A 14826-nucleotide genomic window follows, 5' to 3' on the forward strand; every position below is an offset into this window, starting at 1 on the left:
CTGCAATTGATTTAGACTCATTTTAATTATTGTTACACTGGAGAAAATGGTTTTTTTAGTGTAGTATCCTAAGTCAGTGATTCCCAAACCAGGTCGCCAAAGCCCACAAGATGGTATGTATTTTTATTTTTTTCATTCCTATGTGTTGCCAGGTTGGAGAAAAAATGTGGACTGTTAGGGGGGTTTGAGGACCAGGTTAGGAACCACTGGGCAAGATTATATATTTCTATTATGAGTGATAGCACTTACCTGAGATCTAGGAGGTCTATTAGGCCAGGTATTTTACATTTTGCCACAAATGCCATGTATTTTAATGATTAAAATACATGATTAAATGTAAAATATGTGGTTAACCATTTGTTAAACAAGTTGTAGTATTTTGCAAACTGTAACATTCACTGACAGATGTCTGTCATCTCTGGGTTTCTGGACCCTCGTCTTGATGCAGGATAACTTTTTAGTGGACAGTCTGTTGTTTCTGCTGTATGATCATCAGGTCATTTCATTCTTCATGGCAAGATAGCTGTGTCTTCAGATGTTCTTCTTATTATTGATGATGGCCTTGCCTCCTTAATTCTCCTATAAAATATTTTCTTTAGGAGGCTGATGCACTCAGATGAAAAGATTCAGTGCTCTTGCTTGCAGTCTTCAGTCTTATGGCAGAAATCAGGAGTCTCCTAGATGTGCCTTCATTTTGTCCAGTTCCTTTAGGTTCTTGTTTAATGGAAGTTATTCTTGCATTTTTAAGTTTTTGAGTGATTAGCTCATTAACTTAGGCAAGTGTAGTAAAGACAAGACAAACATACTGAACACACAAACACTGTGCACATCAACACAATTGTTTCCACAACAAACATGTCACAAATCTGATTCTTATTATCTTTTTAAAGAAATAAGGTTCATTATTAAAACGATCAGATTCAGTTTCAGAAAGGAATGTTTCAGTTGTTGGGGCTTGCATTTTCTAGTAATAATGAAAGGGTTGATTTTTAAAAATTGACTAAATGTGGCCTAAATAAAAAAGAAAAAATGCAGAAGAACAGCTAGATTCACCTTAACATGTCCTGAAAGTTCTATTAAAAATATGAATTCAACATTCAAAAAATGACATTCAAGTCTCCAAATTCATGGACAAGTTAGTTTAGTAAAGGCTGTGCTGATGGTTAAACACACCTTTATGGATGATGTAATGAAGGGTCAGTAATGTAACAGATTAAATGTAACAGCCCAACACTGGCTCGCATTATTATTCCAGAACCCTCAAAGCAGTGGTAAAGCCATTCTTGTGCCAAATGACTTAGTCAAATATTGCATCCATGCATGTTTTGACGCAACCTCTACTATGTCTTACCAATGACTGTCTCTGGAAGTACGGGACCTTGTCTTGTGCGGCCTGAATGCTTGCCAGCTCCAGCTGACTCGTCCAGTGTGCCCTCAGTTCCCTCAGACACAGGGGTAGCCCCCTCACTGCCTTCAGGCTTGACACCAGAAGGGTTCCCTTGTACGTTATCACCTGGGTTACTTCCTGGGTTACCTCCTGGATTGCCTCCTGGGTTATCGTGTGGATTGCCTCCTGGTTTGCCGTGTGGGTTGCCTCCCGGGTTGCCATGTGGGTTGCCTCCCGGGTTACCATGTGGATTGCCTCCCAGATTGCCATGTGGGTTGTCTCCCGGGTTACCATGTGGGTTGCCTCCCGGGTTACCATGTGGATTGCCTCCTGGTTTGCCATGTGGGTTGCCTCCCGGGTTACCGTGTGGATTGCCTCCTGGATTGCCATGTGGGTTGCCTCCCGGGTTACCATGTGGGTTGCCTCCTGGGTTACCGTGTGGATTGCCTCCTGGTTTGCCATGTGGGTTGCCTCCTGGGTTACCATGTGGGTTGCCTCCCGGGTTACCGTGTGGATTGCCTCCTGGATTGCCATGTGGGTTGCCTCCCAGGTTACCATGTGGGTTGCCTCCTGGTTTGCCATGTGGGTTGCCTCCCGGGTTACCGTGTGGATTGCCTCCTGGATTGCCATGTGGGTTGCCTCCCGGGTTACCATGTGGGTTGCCTCCCGGGTTACCATGTGGGTTGCCTCCCGGGTTACCGTGTGGATTGCCTCCTGGATTGCCATGTGGGTTGCCTCCCGGGTTACCGTGTGGATTGCCTCCTGGTTTGCCGTGTGGGTTGCCTCCTGGGTTGCCATGTGGATTGCCACCTGGGTTGCCGTGTGGGTTACCACCTGGGTTGCCGTGTGGGTTACCGCCTGGGTTGCCGTGTGGGTTACCGCCTGGGTTGCCGTGTGGGTTGCCTCCTGGCTTACCTCCTGGATTACCATGTGGGTTTCCATGGGGGTTACCATGCGGGTTCCCATGTGGGTTACTTCCACCTTTATTTATTACATTTTTTTTAAGCAATTGGTGATACAAATTTAGATGATTGACATCACAGACAAGATAATTAAGGGCATTTAACATACAACAAGGACAGTAAAAATAATTAACATTAAAGAAAGAAGTGACAGAATAACAATGACAGGATTGCAGACAAACACTGCGCTTTCAGAGGTACAAGATATGCTAATTTATAGCCAGTAAATGTTCTGTCTTAATTTACTTGTGAAGACAAAAATTGTAATGGGAAGCACAAAAGCAGTATCTCATGTATCTCAAGAATCCAATGCAGTTCAAGAATGTTCATGCCTTTTAAATAGATATTTGCTACTAATACTCACATCAACTCTTACAACTAATTAAGGCGTTTCTAACACAAATGAATGTTACATTAGATGACAGATGTTTAGCTAACATAGGGAGCCAAGTAGAAATGTATCTCCTGTATAAATAAGTGACAATAAGACACAAAAATACAAACATATGAGACACATACATGTACACGCACAACATACAATGGTGCAGGACACACAATGAATGGTACACAAATTCATTTTGTGCATGATAAAAATTAGGAAGCTGATGGATGGTGTTAATAGTAAGTGAAACAGATGCTGTATTGTAGTGTGGTTGTATTATGTTGTTAAGATGGATGGTACATGTGCATTATCAACTCAGCTACTGCTAGGAATAAATCATGATAACACAATTTAAATGTCTCTTTCAAACTAGTTTCAGGAGCACAACTACGTTAAGAAAACTGCAACTAATAAGCATGCTTGAAAAACTTAGAAATTTTCCTTTAAGTTAAACTATTCATCCAAAGCTGTAGTTGGCAGTCTTGTTAGAATGATAAAATATTACTTAAGAACATTCATTTAGGTTTCAGTTCACTCCTGCTTAATTACGTTTAAGTTAATGTTCAGGCTACAGTCTTACCAACCAAGTCTGGCACCAGTGGACCTTGCCTTATGCAAGAATGCCCCTCAGTCTGTCCTGTTTGACCATTTTTTTTTCAACTTGGGCAGCTTTATGTAGCTTTGATCCTTCTGCCAGAAGTATTGTTATCAATGGTAAATCGGTACAGTCTGATAACTTAGTGATTAAGTTAATACTAATTTTGTAACATTCACTCAAGGATCTAATTGGAAATGCTGCTAAAATGCATTACATTATAATTACATTAGCAAATGGATTCACTTCACTCCTCCTTGATTAAGCCAATGTTCAAGCTAAATTCTTACCAGTCACAATTTCTGATACCACTTTGCCTTGCCTCACACAGGAAAGCATCCTCAGTCTGTCTTGTTTGCCAAGTTCATTCGAGTCGGGCAGCTTCATTCATTCATTCTCCTGACATACGTGTTGGTATAAATAGCAAATCAGTTCTGTCTTATCTGTCTAGACTTTTATCATACTCTTCTTTTACCTAAGAGTTCTTTACTCAGTTTACACTGTACTCAATATTCTTACTGACAATGAAGCCTTAGGATGTAAAAAGCCTGTTATGTTGAGGGGTTAATAAGTATGCTTGAACAACAGATACTGACATCTTTCTTTTCGATATCAGTATCGTAGCAAATTCTGGTAATATGATAAAATGTTACATTAGATAACGTTACATAGTACCTTCTTATTATTAAATTAAATTTTTATGATTGTTATTATTTGATTATAACATTTGCTTTATTTTTTTACTGTACAACTTCTCAATGCCTGATTCCTGTATTGCTCGGCAACATTGTAAATGAGAGTCTCCCTCAATGGATTCCTGAATTTAAATAAAGGTAGATTGATTGATTGATTGTTATATTAGATAAATGTTCCATTCGATCATTCATATTACCTGTGCGATTATGTATAAGTATAGTTTTCAGGCCAAACTCTTACAAGTTGCACTGTCTGGTACCAGTGGTCTTTGCCTCATGGGAGAATCCCCCTGTCCTGTTTGTACAGCTTTTTTTAATTCTCCTTCCGTATTGCTATAAATGTTTCATCTGTTCTGTCTGATTCTAAGCTTAGTTTAACTTATTTACAACATTAGTTAGTTTAGATACTAAAAATTTTATAACATTCACTCAAGCATTTTTTGGCATCACTGTTAAAATATTACATTAGTGAAATCATATTGCCATCAGTCGGAGAAGCGGCTCAGAAAACCGATGGATGGATCGCACCGTCTGGTGGGCCTTGCCTCACATGAGAATGCCCCTCACTCTGTCCAGTTTGCCCTGTTTGTTTAGCTCAAACAGCTTCATATAGATTTGATTCTGCCACTGTACACATTGGTATAAATAGTAAATTAGTTTATCCTTACCATCTGTTTTATCAATTAAACGATTAGCTCTTGAAATGTTCAGGCCTGCTGATGGGTCCAAACCCTCATCATACTCTTTTATTACCCAACAATAACTCAGCCAGTTTGCATTGTACTTCATGAAAATGAATCCTTAGAATGTAAAACCATTTTGAGTGGTTAATAAACATGCTTGAACAACAGAAGTTATTTTTTTCTTAAAATGAATAACATCTTTGTATGGCTCACTCAAAGATCTAGTTGGCAATTATATTAATATACTACAATATTACATTACAGAATTAATGTTGGCTTCATTTCACTCACATTAATTTAAGTCAAAGTTAATGTTTAGACCAAACTCTTACCAATCACAGTGTCTGGTACCAGGGGGCCTTGCCTCACGCGAGCATGCCCCTCAGTCTGTTCTGTGTGCTCAGTTTGTTCAACTCGGGCTGCTTCACAATTTGATTCTCCTACCATAAGCATTGGCATGAATAGTAATTCAATTTATTCTTATTCTTTGTCTGATGAAAAGCTTAGCAATTAATAAAAAAGGCTTGACAAACAGAGAATTTTTTTTTTTTACAATTTTAAAACATTCACTTCTCACATTCAAGTCTCTAGTTGACAATACTGTTAAAATGTTAAAATATGAGGTTAAAAGATTATGTTGGTTTCAGTTCAATCCTGTTTAATTTTGTCTAAGTTAAGGTTTTGTCCAAAATCTCACTAGTCACACAGGGTCTGGCACCAGTGGGCCTTGCCTGTCACAAATATGCCCCTCAATCTGTTCTGTTTGCCCAGTTTGTTCTACTTGGGCAACTTCACATAAATGTGATTCTACTACCATAAGTTTGGGGAAAAACAGTAAATCAGTTTTCATTATTATCTGTTTTATTAAGTGATTAAGTGATACTTTTTTTGATCCCACAACCGGGGAAATTCCACCTCCGCATTTAACCCATCTGTGAAGTGAAACACCACATACACACTAGTGAACACACACACTAGGGGGCAGTGAGCACACACTTGCCCGGAGCGGTGGGCAGCCCTATCCACGGCACCCGGGGAGCAGTTGTGGGTTAGGTGTCTTGCTCAAGGACACCTCAGTCATGGACTGTCGGCCCTGGGGATCGAACCGGCAACCTTCTGGTCACAGGGCCAGATCCCTAACCTCCAGCCCATGACTGCCCCCTATCACTTTAGAAATTGACATTTTAATTGGCCAGGCCTGCTGATGCATTCAAACCTTTGCCACACCCATTTATTACCCAACAATAACTCAGCCAGTTTGCATTGTTTTCCATGTAGTTACTGAACATTAATTCTTAGAATGTAAGAAGTGTATGATTTTGAGTGTTTAATAAACATGCTTGAACAACAGAAGTTACATTATTCTATAAACTAATAACAACTTTCTAATGTTCACTCAAGGATCTAGATAGCAATTATGTTCTTATAGTACAGTATTACATTACAGAATTAATGTTAGTTTCATTTCACTCACATTTATTTATTTAAGTTAATGTTCAGACCAAACTCTTACCAATCACAGTGTCTAGTACCACCGGGCCTTGCTTCACGCGAGCATGCCCCTCAGTCTGTCCTGTTTGCCCAGTTTTTGCAACTTGGGTCACTTCACGATTTGATTCTCCTACCATAAGCATTGGCATGAACAGTAAATCAGTTTGTTCTTATACTCTGTATGATAAGCCACTTAGCAATTATTAAACATGCTTGAAAAACAGAGTATTTTTTGAATTTCAATTTTGTAACGTCCACTCAAGTTTCTAGTTGGCAACACCTTTAAAATGCTAACATACTACGTTAAAGAATTGATGTTGGTTTCAGTTAATTCCATTTAATTTTGTCCAAGTTAATGCTTAATCCAAAATCTCACCAATCACAGCATATGACATTGGACCTTGCCTTACACAAACATGCCACTTATACTGTCCTGTCTGCCTGGTTTGTTCTGCTCTACTGATGGCAAATCAGTTATGTGTGATTACTGTCCTATTACAAAATCAATACTTGCATGCATAACAAGTAAAATAAAGCTATTTATGGTGAATAATAATAGAAAAAAGTTATTCTTTTACTAATATTATTGCATGGATCTATGCCTATATACTTTGCAGCAATTCTTACATCACAGTTTGGTTAAAATTGAGCAAACCTTTTTGTGATTCATTTTTGGACCTATATTCTAATTAACCAATTGAAAATTTCTGTGCAAAAATGTTAATTCTTTATTAGCATTCTAACTGCTGGCGTAGAGCTGAATGAGTAGCAAAACGCTGATTTTTAAAGGTCCGTAGTAGGATATGCCTTTCTGCATGAATTCTCTGTCATACCGAAGGTAATTTTTTTTTTTTTTAAAGAAATGGCAAGACTACTCTGGACCTTAAATCCAAGCTCTCAGATTAGGGAATTTGTATTTGGAATGCAGGCTTTATGTTCACTTACCTGTCATAGTATCTGGCACCAAAGATCCTGCTTTTGCATGCCTCCTAGCTTTAGCTCCAGCTGCACCCCCAGCATCAGCACCTTCCCCCAACAAGCCATCCGCTCCTGCTTCTCCTACTCCTCCAGCACCACCAGCACCTCCGGCCCCTCCTGAACCACCAGCACCTCCTGCTCCTCCTGCAATGCCAGCACCACCTGCTCCTCCTGCAAGATCAGCAGCTCCTGCTACTCCTGCAAGACCAGCAGCTCCTGCTACTCCTGCAAGACCAGCGGCTCCTGCTACTCCTGCAAGACCAGCAATTCCTGCTACCCCGGCAAGACCAGCAGCTCCTGCTACCCCAGCAAGACCAGCAGCTCCTGCTACCCCAGCAAGACCAGCAGCTCCTGCTACTCCGGAGAGACCACCAGCTCCTGCTACTCCAGAAAGACCAGCAGCTCCTGCTACTCCAGAAAGACCAGCAGCTCCTGCTAGTCCTGCAGCACCTGCACCAAGCTGTACTGCTTGGCGCAGTGCAGCGACAGCTGCTGCTCCGGCCGCAGCAATCTCTTCTGGGCTCAGGCCTGCTTCTCTAGCCTTGGCTTCAGCCAGCTTCCTTACCTCCTCCTCAGCTTTGGCTTGGGCTTCTGCTGCTGCAGCTGCTGCTGCAGCTACCGCTGCAGCTGCGGCATCTTCCTCCGACATGCCTTTAGCCTTAGCTGCAGCAAATGCAGCCTCAGCAGCTTTAGCAGCGGCCGCTGCCTGAGCTGCTGCAGCGGCTTGTGCTTCAGCTCTGGCTTTGGCAGCAGCCGCCTCCTTCTCAGCTTGGGCTTTCTTGGCAGCCTCTAGTGCCTCTGCCATCTCCTTCTTGTTCTTCTCTTGTTGTTCAGAAGCAATTTTGGAGAGGTCAGCTCCGCTGCCTCCTGCCTGCGTGGTCTTGCGGGCTACCTTTTTGCCTTTTGCACCTTGTTTGTCAGCTGTAGACAGCAAGATTTTACAGGTAGTTGTGAGGATAAACATATAAATAACTAAAAACCCATCTGATTACACTGTATAACGATTATTGTACTGACTTGATTATTAGGGGTTGTATACTGAACCTACCTTCTACCACAAGCCAAGCGCTGCAAGACTTGATGCCAGCCAAAGCAGTGTAGATCCCAGCATCCACAGGCATACAATCAATGATTTTCAGTCGGTGAATCAGCTTATCATCAGAAACAGTAATCTCATGTTTATCACTGTTGGAAAGGGGGGAATTTTTTAATGTCCATACTATCTGGTTCATGGGAAGGGAAGTCACACACTCAAAGATCGCATCTTGTCTTTCTTCGGCCTTCACCTCCTCGATCTTCACAACAAAATCCACAGGGGGAACTGAGTGAAATGGACAGAGAAATACAATGAGCACAATCCCCAAAATATCTTAATACACTGCAGAGAAATGCTTTTTTCAAGCCATTGTTCTCATTATTTAAAACCTACTCTTGAAATCCGTTGAGAAGATATTGACTCCTTCAACATCCACTTGATAAATACCAGCATCGTCCGGACTGAGATTTTTCACTGTGAACACATATTTTTTGCCAACTTGCTTCAGATAATGCCTCATGTCACTGTCTCCTTCTTTGCTGTATGGTATCATGACACCATCCTAAACAAACAGAGCAGAGCAGAGCAGTGTTAATGTGATCAAGATTAATTTTCTTAAGCACACATCTATCTTGTTTTAGACCTGTCAAACCTTTTCTTCAGTGGTCCACTTTGACAGCCATATTCCACCCATATTCAGGTGTGTATTAAACAACAGAATTTTAATCCGGCAAACATGTCAGTCCGCGACTAAGTGAACCCTGGTTCAGTCTGCGGCTGGAGGCACATATTTTTTTTACAGTGGTCCACACCAAACAAGAGCATTCAACATCAGAGCATGCGTCCTTCTTCTAGCAGCATGTCAGCACTGTATTGTCAGCATAATCTGCTTGTTTTAACATTTAACTCTTTACAAGCACTTGTAAGGTTTCTGCAGCATGAGCTGCTGTTAATAACAGCAGACAAACAAACAAACAAAAAAAATGGCACAATGAGCACATTTGGCATCAGTGACCTCATTAGTTAAATTGTGATTGATGAACTAATCATAAAGAAGCAGACATTGAGTAAGGCTTATTATTATTGCTTTGATTGCGCTTTTCCTGGTTTCACTGTACCAGATGTGAAAGTAGCAGAGCATTTGTATCCCTGCAAAATTTTACAATAAACAAACACCCACATATGTAATTTGGTGCACTTTAGATATTGCAGTATGAAACCAAGTGAACCAAATGAAGAAGATAAAATATGTTAAAAAAAAAGAAAAACTGGTTTAGACTTATGTAGTGAGCTGTAAAACAGCCTTAGAAATGTATTACATATAGTGATTTGAGACCAGTACTCGGCATAATGCATGATTACCAAATCTTACCTTGTAGAGGAAAATGCGACTGCTAGGATCTTTAAGTTCCAGGTCGAGTTCAAATGAAGCTGCATCTTCTGACTTCACCTCAATGGGTTTCAGGTTAGTGAGGTGCTGAATGAACTAATGAGGTACAAAGTGAATTCTGTTAATGCAATGGGATGTATTACTGTAAATCAGAGTATGTATCTTTTCATTTCAATTTTTGTTCCTGAAAGTGACCATAGTGTACCTGCGCCTGCTCTTCCTCTCGCTCTCTCTTCAACTCGTTCAGTTTTTTCAGCATGCCACGGAAATCAGTGATGCCGTACTCAGCACAAATACGTTCGTAGTCTTTCTTATCAGCTGATAATAACAGGTCCCACACTGCCTCATCGATTTCTCCGTCCTTTTTGTCCTCAACCTTTTTTCCAGCACTACAGATGGAGCAGGCAAAGCAAACTTTAATGCAAAGCTAGCAAATAATAATCATACATTTTTAATGCTGTCATTTCTTATTCTGAGTCATGCTTAATATTTGACAAAAGTTGGTTCAAGACTATTATTTTATCTCTTTTTGATGAAAAAAGCTGGCTAAAGTTGTGAAATGTACCTTTTCCTGAGCTTCTTCCTGAACTCTGCTGGGTCCCCTACTGGAGCTGATGACAAATATAAGAAAATATTGCAAATTACTGTAGAATAAAGTTTTATATATATATATATATATATATATATATATATATAGTTTTATATATATTTATATATATATATATATATATATATATATATATATATTTTTATATATATTTATATATATTTATATTTATATATATATATATAGTTTTATATAAAAATATAAATAAATAAATAATATATATATATATATATATATATATATATATATATATATATAAAACTTTATTCTATATATATATATATATATATATTAGTCCAAGAGTAAAGGTCATATAAGTAAGGTATATCCAACATACGCTCTTCTGCCTTTTTCATTTCTTTGCTCTTTTTGAATCCAACTGCAAAAGAATAAATATAGATATGGTATGATGCCATTTAAAGCAGTGTAAATGCTCCGTAATTCAATTGAAATGCCAAATTACAATATTAAAAATTCTATAAGGCTTGAAGTCTTGCATTATACCTTCAATGACGTTTAGGACGACTGTGCAAACAGCCTTTCCATACTCATTAATGGCGTAGCATTTGTATGTGTCAGCTTCATCACCACTTACTTTAGGTATCTGTAAAAGTATTAAAAAGTAAAGCAATTAAACACTGATGTATGTTAGCAAAGCGAGATCTAGTAGAATGAATTAAAGTAATGAATTTGCCAACCTCTAAAGTGTGTTCATTACTTGTAGGGTCATATTTGTTCTGAAACTTTTGTGGATCATTCATTTCTCCTTTGGCTCTTTTCCATGCTACAGTGGGCTTGGGGTCTCCAATCACAATGGCTTTAAAGATGGCTAATTTTCCTTAAATGGGAAAAGATTATTGTGTACAGATATGGGCCAACTGAAGAAGTAAATGTTAACCAAGAATCAGATCAAAGTAAGTATGGATTATACATTCTAAATCATAATTTAATGTGGACACACCAGAAATGCTTTTCCATCAGTATGTAAAATCTGATATTATTTCTGGAACAAAACTTCATATCTCCGAAATGTTCACTTTTCAGGAGAAGGAAAAACATTCTCCACTATAACGTAAGAGATGTTTTTTTCCCCATTCCTATCTATTTATTCATCATGAAAGTTGTACACAAAGTAAAGGCAAGACAAAGCTAGTTTATTTATATGGCATGTTTCATAGCACAAAGGCAGTTCAGTGGGCTTTACATCAAAAAAGTAAAAGGAACATTAAAAGGTAACATAAAGACAAAGTGCTTAAGAGTGAAAAATAAAAGATAAAAAAAAAAAAAAAAAATATATATATATATATATATATATATATATATATATATATACATAAAAGAAAGTAAATAAAGTAGAATAAAACATAAAAGATGAAAGACTTACAGCTGATGTTTACCAATTATTTGAAAAGATGACAAAAATGGAGATATGAGGTTTTGTCCGTACATTGATGATGAAGTCAAAGCCCAGTTTTTTTTAAGGCATTTAAGGCACTATTTGCAGGATACAGAGAAAGTCAAGACATATGCAGTCAGTTCTCAGATAAATGTGGGTCTTGGGTCAGAGGTAAGCATAATCATAAATCACAGTATATATTTCTGTGATTAAGCATCAATTTTTGGCTTGGGGGTACAGAAGAACATGCTGTAACATTAAAAAGTCCAACTGCAAAGTGAATTTGCACATGACTTGCAGAAACCTTATCTCTGACCACACACTGCCAAGGCAGCACAAGGCTGAACAAGTTGGAAAAAATATCAAATTGTGACTAATTGTGATCTAATTTTCTGACCAGTATTATGACTGTGATTAACACAGGGATTGTTTTCTATAAATTAATTTGCAGGCCTGATAGTTTGACCAGAAGACCAGAAAATCTGCTTTTTTGACTTTTGGCCTGAATGCTGAATGTTGTATTCCACTTCTGGCTGCCAGTCAGTTGTAGTTGTCATGTACACGCCACAGGGTTGCTTTTGTGTGGTCTACTTCATCCACAGCAGTTCCCAAGCTATGTTACTGAGTTCATTTTTTCAAAGGCAACATTGTTGATAATATAAGCTACAATTGAAATTTCCCTTCACTCTTTCATATTTCAATTTCAATGTAAAAATGATTCATTTTCAGTTCTAATGTAGTCGACCTACAGTAAATATATATATATATAAGGAGATCGGACTAAAACCTGCTGTTTTCCACTTATATTCCTTAAATGGTCACCTGTGAAGTAGGTGTTTTTTATTAGTTGTTTGATGTGCTTTGAAGAAATGTTTCCTATAGCAGTTCCTACCTTCTTGAATGGTTAAAGCGATGGGTTTGCGAGTGAAGTCAGGAGTGCTTTTCCCCTCTGGCAGCTCCTCAATATACTGTGTAATCATCACTCCAGGGACTTTTGATCTCCTTTTGATACCTAAAAACAGCCACATCAATACTGTAACCTTGCAGCCAGCATCAGTCAGTAGTTACTGGCTACTTAAAAAGCACAGTCACATCCATATTATGTAAATCATAACATGAGCTCAAATATTTGGCATCTTTACAAGTCTTAAGCTCTGTGCAATTAAATTTTCTAATCCACTCTGGAAAATGAGGCATATTTCTGTGAAAAGGAGAAGATACAGGGCCAATTACAGGATTTATGGCATTCAAATAGTGGGTCCTAATAAAAAGAGTTGTCTTTAAAAGTAAAATAGGACACTTTAATCGATATAAACAAAACAGAAACAAGGGTGGTGGGGGTTGATAATCTGGTCATCTGTGATTAGGGAGGTTGGGTTAACACGTAATAAAAAAAAATGTACTGTATGAAAAAAATGACAACAACCCGAATATTAATTTATTTATATATTCTGGATATTAACTGCATGTCACTGTGCAGCTTTTTATACATGTGTTTGTTTGTTTGTTTGTTTGAGGAGTCTATTTGAAGGCATATGCATTTGTGTCCCAATTTTTTTATAGTAAAAATCTAAATGTAAAATAAGTTACTGCTGCATAGTATGGGATGTAATTGTAGGTACTGTGTAAATTAGTGTAGTGGCACATAATTAAAAATGATGGCTCTTCAACGATTCATCAATAAGGAAGATGGTTCTATATAGAACCATGAACACTTAAGAAATCCTTCACATGATTAAAGGGGTCTTTGCATTGTGAAAGTGTTCTTCAGATTGATGGCGAATGTGCTGTAGATGGTTCTGTATCTATAGAACCTTTTTGAAATTTTTTGCGTGTGTACTCTCCAGTAGACTGCAGTACATTTCTGGATGAGCCATTGTCAAAATAATGTTGTATCTTGTTTTCAAGCTCTCTAAATGTCTCTGATCGGTTGCAAATCATGGAACTATGTTTTTCTTACATGAATAGCTTAAGCAATCTTTCTAACACATGGCCCTTTGCCTATAGGCCAGGGATCAGCAACCCAAATGTTACGAAGAGTCATTTCAACATTTTATGTCCTTTTTTTTTTGAAGTACCGTTTCACTATCTTGGCTGTAAATATGTTGTAGTATGTGCTAATGTCCTAGTATAGGCAAAAAAATAAAACACAGATTTACTCTGCTCTGCTTTAAGCTTCAGCTCAGCTATAGCTGTTTGTCTCACATCTCCAGCAGGAAACTTTTCCTCAAAAGTAGAATGGTTTTCTAAATGTCATTAAATGTCATTAGTAAAATGTCATTCAATGTTACATTTTTTTGCGAAGCTGAAGTTAGCTTGTCATTTGCCAGCTTCTTGTTTGAATTTTCAGCTTCACCTTAAATAGTGCCTGAGGCATGAGAATGTAGCCAACTTTGTAACTAACTGCTGCACAATTTAAGGTTAAAAGTGAAAATTAGAACAAGAAGCTGACAAACGAGAAGCTGACTTAAGCCTTGCATTTGCAGATTAAATGTAGGAAACCAGGAGTGCTTATTGATGCAAAGAAGTTCATTTGTCTCCAAATTATTGATGTTCGCCTTAAATATTTGTCTTTGCTATTTCAATAGCTGCTAGCTAGGCCAGATTCCTATCTGTGTTGCTGTGTGACCAGCAGTCTGTGCACCAGTCTTCAGGGTTAAAGGGTGAATAAGCAGTTATACATCTAACTCCAGCATTTAAGACCATTTTACGTTAAAACTGTGTTAGAACGATCAGCAGAGCTTTATTTTCCTGCAAAGGAGGATTATTTTATTTTTACCTAATCATTCTTCTGTGGAGGTGCAACAGTGCAGTAAAAGAGCCGTATGTGGCTCTGCAGCTGCGTGTTGCCGACCCCTGCTAAGGGCTGTATTGTACCAGGCAGACGACATCACCGTATGCAAGAGGACAAATACTCACTGGGACCCTTTCAGGGTTTCAGTTTAACCTTTCCTAATATTAGTGTGTGTTTTTAAAATGTAGTCATTGGGCACATATTTATGTTTGTAGTTGTTCAGGTTGCTGTCATTCAGTTTCCTTACCTTTCTTCTTTGGAGGCTGACCCTCTGCTCCTGGTACAGACATAACACAAGGGATGGGAAAACAGAGCAGGAGAACAGGTAAATGTTAATCCTGACAAAAGCATGGCTGAGGCCCCAGTACTTCGACAGGATTCAGGACAAAGACACAGTCAACACCTGAGGTGGAAATCCCTACCTAAGTAC

The 14826-nt window shown here is 38.5% G+C and overlaps 1 protein-coding gene across 2 annotated transcripts in view; it reads right to left on the reverse strand.

The window, feature by feature from the left end:
* The window catches only part of igfn1.1 (immunoglobulin like and fibronectin type III domain containing 1, tandem duplicate 1), a 37027-nt gene that overhangs the window by 5786 nt on the left and 16415 nt on the right, over window positions 1-14826 (reverse strand). The window contains exons 3-14 of one of the 2 annotated variants that reach the window (XM_017697819.2): window positions 14644-14673; window positions 12495-12614; window positions 10905-11044; window positions 10711-10810; window positions 10544-10585; window positions 10165-10210; window positions 9805-9988; window positions 9582-9695; window positions 8603-8771; window positions 8222-8494; window positions 7141-8094; window positions 1352-2368 (exon numbers count right to left, since the gene is read on the reverse strand). In XM_017697819.2, coding sequence (XP_017553308.2) covers window positions 1352-2368; window positions 7141-8094; window positions 8222-8494; window positions 8603-8771; window positions 9582-9695; window positions 9805-9988; window positions 10165-10210; window positions 10544-10585; window positions 10711-10810; window positions 10905-11044; window positions 12495-12614; window positions 14644-14673 — 3189 coding nt within the window. The remainder of the gene's footprint in view (window positions 1-1351; window positions 2369-7140; window positions 8095-8221; window positions 8495-8602; window positions 8772-9581; window positions 9696-9804; window positions 9989-10164; window positions 10211-10543; window positions 10586-10710; window positions 10811-10904; window positions 11045-12494; window positions 12615-14643; window positions 14674-14826) is intronic. The other variant, XM_017697820.2, reaches the window with a different exon arrangement.

Source organism: Pygocentrus nattereri, chromosome 26, assembly GCF_015220715.1.
Source record: "Pygocentrus nattereri isolate fPygNat1 chromosome 26, fPygNat1.pri, whole genome shotgun sequence".
NCBI classification, from domain to species: Eukaryota; Metazoa; Chordata; class Actinopteri; order Characiformes; family Serrasalmidae; genus Pygocentrus; species Pygocentrus nattereri.